Raw genomic sequence first — 3,984 nt, 5'->3', positions numbered from 1 at the left:
ACTTGGCGAGTAGGGTCGATTACTCGCCGAGTTGGTCAGAAGTTTCGCGATTCTGGACGCGCTGACTTGCCGTGCACGGGTTTTAAGTGACGGACTCGCCGAGTAGGTCACTGGACTCGCCGAGTAGCGTCTGTTTTGTGAAAATCTATATAAAGGGACTTTCAGATCGATATCAGAGGATGGAGAGAAACCCTAGGAGGCTGAGAAACGATTGAAAGTGCTGCTAGGTCGTGAGGAACTGAAGAATCAACCCTATATTCAATTGTGAAGAGAATCAAGACAATTTTGGTTTATTCTTAGTAACTTTTTGATTTGAATCATGTTTACATACTTTGATTTCGTTTTTAATTTTATGTTTACTGCAACCATGAGCTAAAAACTTATTCTTCTGTTAGGGTAGACAATTTTGTGAACATGGATTGATTATTTGAGTAGGATTAATTTTAATTGGTAATTATGTTTAGTTAAGCTTGTTAAAGAACCTTATGTGTTGACAATAACTATTCTTCTATTAATAAATCAATAATTAAGTTGTATGAACATCTCTTAGTTATTAATTTCATATGATTTATTGTGACCACATAGTTGTATGTCTAGGAATAACGAATGTGAAACTAGAATTAACTAGAAGATAGGTAAGTTAATGTGTGAGATTGTTTGATGAACATCAGCAATAGGTTAATTGAAGGGTCAATTTAATTAACCATTACAAGTCTTACTTAACCCGAATCAATAATCTAGGAAACCCGTTAATTTAGACAACTGGCCATTGCTTGAGTTAATTTGTTTTCTAAGAATTAGGAATAGCGAACGTGAACCTAATTATCTTAATCGGTAGCCAATGAAGAATTAATCTGATACATTAAAATCATCCATGGGAACAAATGAGTCGTACCTAAACAGAAGTCCTCTTTACTATTGAATTTAGTTAGTAATTAATTGTTTTAGTTGCTAGTTAGTTAATTTGTGTGTTGGTTATTCTAATTAAGTTCCTAGTCTTGTAAAACTAGAGAAAACCCCCTTTTGTTATTTGTTTTATTTAGATAATATTAGCATTTATTTTAATTGTTTACCGTTCCCTGTGTTCGATACCCTACTTGCTTGAACTATATTACTAATCGATAGGTACACTACCTTTCGTGTGTTTATTTTGTGTCTGAGTTAGTAGGATTAAAACTAGTTGGTTTTACACACATCATGGGTCTTGTTTTATAGGTAATAATATCCTCTTAATTGGTACAAAATTTTCCATTTTTAATCCATTTTTAAATTTGTATTTACTTTTTGTTTCCTATTAAGAGAAGAGAAATACATATTTTTTCTAACCTGTCCTGCATAGCTCGTGAGGCCTTTAATTGATCCCTGCGTACAAGTAAATGTACATGTCTTGCATATTTAGTCAAATATATTGCTTCCTCAGTTCCTGTATCACCTCCTCCAACAACAGCAAGAACTTCACCCTTAAAAATTGGTGAAGCTCCATCACAGATTGCGCAGGCACTAATTCCCCTACTCCAGAACTCATCTTCACGAGGTAATTTAAGCGTTTTGGCAGTCGCCCCTGTAGCTCCATCACAAATTGCACCGCCTATTTGATATCCCTTGAACACTACAGGCTTCAAAATGATTGGATAGCAATTCTTCCTGCACTTGTGATATTTCCATCATACCTGATTAGAATTATGAAAATTAGGTGTAAGAGTCAATGAAGATGACCACTTTTAAGTTTAATAAGATCAATCCACTACTAATAATAACATCAGTACTTTGGAAATTGAGATATGAACTTTGAACAACTATCACGGAATCCAGCAAGATTTGAACAGTCTAAAAGGCTAAAACACTCCACACGGTTTCCCGTTATCAAATGCTTCTATATAGGCTTCCTTAGGTCAAATTCATTGCAATACTCTATTTTCCCATCTGCATCACATTATCACAACACAAAAGATGTTTACTTTTTATACTAAAAATCCCCACAATGGATAAAAAGATACAAAATTACCTCGCTCCTCGTTATGTTGCTTATTTTCCCCAAGGTACTTCTTATATTGCCAAGCAATCCGCAAATCCTTCTACAAGCTCATAAAAAGGCATAATTTACATTAATACAGTTGTAGTTGTGAAGAGAAAGATGCATGTTCCTAAGGGCAAAATGGGAAAAAGTAAAGTAGTACCTGTTCTGCATCAGTGTTACGAGATTTGTCATCTTTGGGGACTAAAGTAGTTGGCAAGGTTCCAAGAAAGGCTCTAGGGTTTTTGACTGGGCTTGCATAAAGAACAGGTTGGTTGTGTACTAGTCCCTGAGACATGAAAGTGCTTAACAAAAGCATATGATGAGGTGCTTCAGTGTCTTCCATGATCATTACCAGACTTCCTAAATGGAATCCCCCACCTAAAATCTCTAGATATTACAGAAACAAATCATCCATTAAGAAATTGTTGTGATACTTGTTTAGATGCTTTAATAAAATATAAAAAGGGGGTATTGGGATTACTATCAAGATCCGGTATGCCTGATGAAAGAAAGATTGTTCCATTTGGTCCATACTTGAGACCAGGGACAGAAGAGGTAGGTGCAGCTGAAAAGTTCTTTGAGAAACTACTTGTCCGGACTTTGCCAGTAGCCATAAATATCGGACAGTTTTTTAATCCTCCTGAGAAATAAGAACAAACGGATCAAACAGGTAAACAACATATATAATGATTTTGGAGTAAATGATTTTATTAACAATCATATATAATGTTTGTAGAATACTTGAACAACATCAATTTTGGAAGGAAACTACCAAAGCCGGTATGCAATCTATTCCACATCGCTCATTAGTGTAAACTAGAAGTTCTCCAAACAGGATTTGAAGATAAATTAATTTAGAACTCTCTGAACCATAGTCCGCGTGAACTCCATGGCAATCAGCGTCTTCGTGATTCCGAAGGAACGAGACAAGATCGATTCTAGCTCTGCCCAAAAACCCTAGCTTTCGTGGCCCTGTGAGCATTCATTGACAAACGAGACCCTAACCCTTTGATCATGATGACCAGAAACCCTTCAATTTCAATTGGAACCGAAACCGAAGTTCCAGAAATATTTGATTTTGTTGCCCTGTGAATGTAAAGTGTTCAATTTCTTGTGAGAAGTGAAGCAATAAGGATCGATCTATGGAGGATGTGGGTCGTAATTTGAAGGATGAAAAATACCCTAATTTGAGGATGTGGGTCGATTTCCGGTATACAAAGCCGACGGGGTGCTTATAAAAAGCTTTGAGAAGCAACTGAGCCAGTGTTCTTATCAAAAGCTTTGAGAAGCTTCGAGAAGCATCATAAGTCGTAACAACGATAGGTGCATTCTTCATGTTTCTTTCTCTTTTCGTCTCTGCCTAAGAGGGAGACTAGGGCTTGAAATTTCTTGGTCTTCAGAGAGACATTAGAGCAGAGATCCGATGAGACGATTAACAAGTAAGGTCAGGAGTAGGGGAGAAGCAGATTGGAGAGGAGGGAGAGGAGAGAATCGATTGTGAAGATGAAAGATAGAAAAAAAGGTAGAAAAGAACAAGGCGGGTTTTCAAAATTTTGGGGATTTCATTTCCCCCTATCTACTAAACAAACGCGCGTTCATTAAAATTATAAAGCGACACTCACAAACGACGCGCGTTTAAGATACGGTGCCCTCTGTGTTTTTTTTCTTATAACACTAAATTAAGGGCACGCAATAATGCGTGACCTAAATCCTTAAATTTTTTGAAGAGATGACACTTTTTTAATGTCGATCTCTTTTGCGTAACATAGATCAATGAGCGTCGTGGTTTGCGCGTCGTAAAAGGGTCTTTTTCTTGTAGTGGATAATCAATATAACATATAAATTAGGGTTTAGATCATACCTTGATTGTTATGTAGCAATAACAATCTCAAATCCTTCTTGTATTGACTTTAGAAAGCTTAGAGTCACAAATGTCACTCCTCTAATGGTTCACAAACACCAAGAGC

General features: G+C 36.5%; 1 protein-coding gene across 1 annotated transcript; it reads right to left on the bottom strand.

The window, feature by feature from the left end:
• Positions 1–1,850: 1,850 nt before the first annotated feature.
• LOC128128037 (elongator complex protein 4-like) lies at positions 1,851–2,679 on the bottom strand. The gene is made up of 4 exons (XM_052766816.1): positions 2,499–2,679; positions 2,178–2,404; positions 2,006–2,075; positions 1,851–1,923 (listed from the first exon to the last, which is right to left on the bottom strand). The coding sequence occupies exons 1-4, from the start codon at positions 2,629–2,631 to the stop codon at positions 1,874–1,876; spliced, it is 480 nt and encodes a 159-aa protein (XP_052622776.1). The 5' UTR covers positions 2,632–2,679; the 3' UTR covers positions 1,851–1,873.
• Between the last annotated feature and the right edge of the window lie 1,305 nt (positions 2,680–3,984).

This window comes from Lactuca sativa, chromosome 8, assembly GCF_002870075.4.
Source record: "Lactuca sativa cultivar Salinas chromosome 8, Lsat_Salinas_v11, whole genome shotgun sequence".
Classification (NCBI taxonomy): domain Eukaryota; kingdom Viridiplantae; phylum Streptophyta; class Magnoliopsida; order Asterales; family Asteraceae; genus Lactuca; species Lactuca sativa.
The sequence above is the reverse complement of the archived record's forward strand: the minus strand, read 5'-3'. Positions and strand labels throughout refer to the sequence as shown.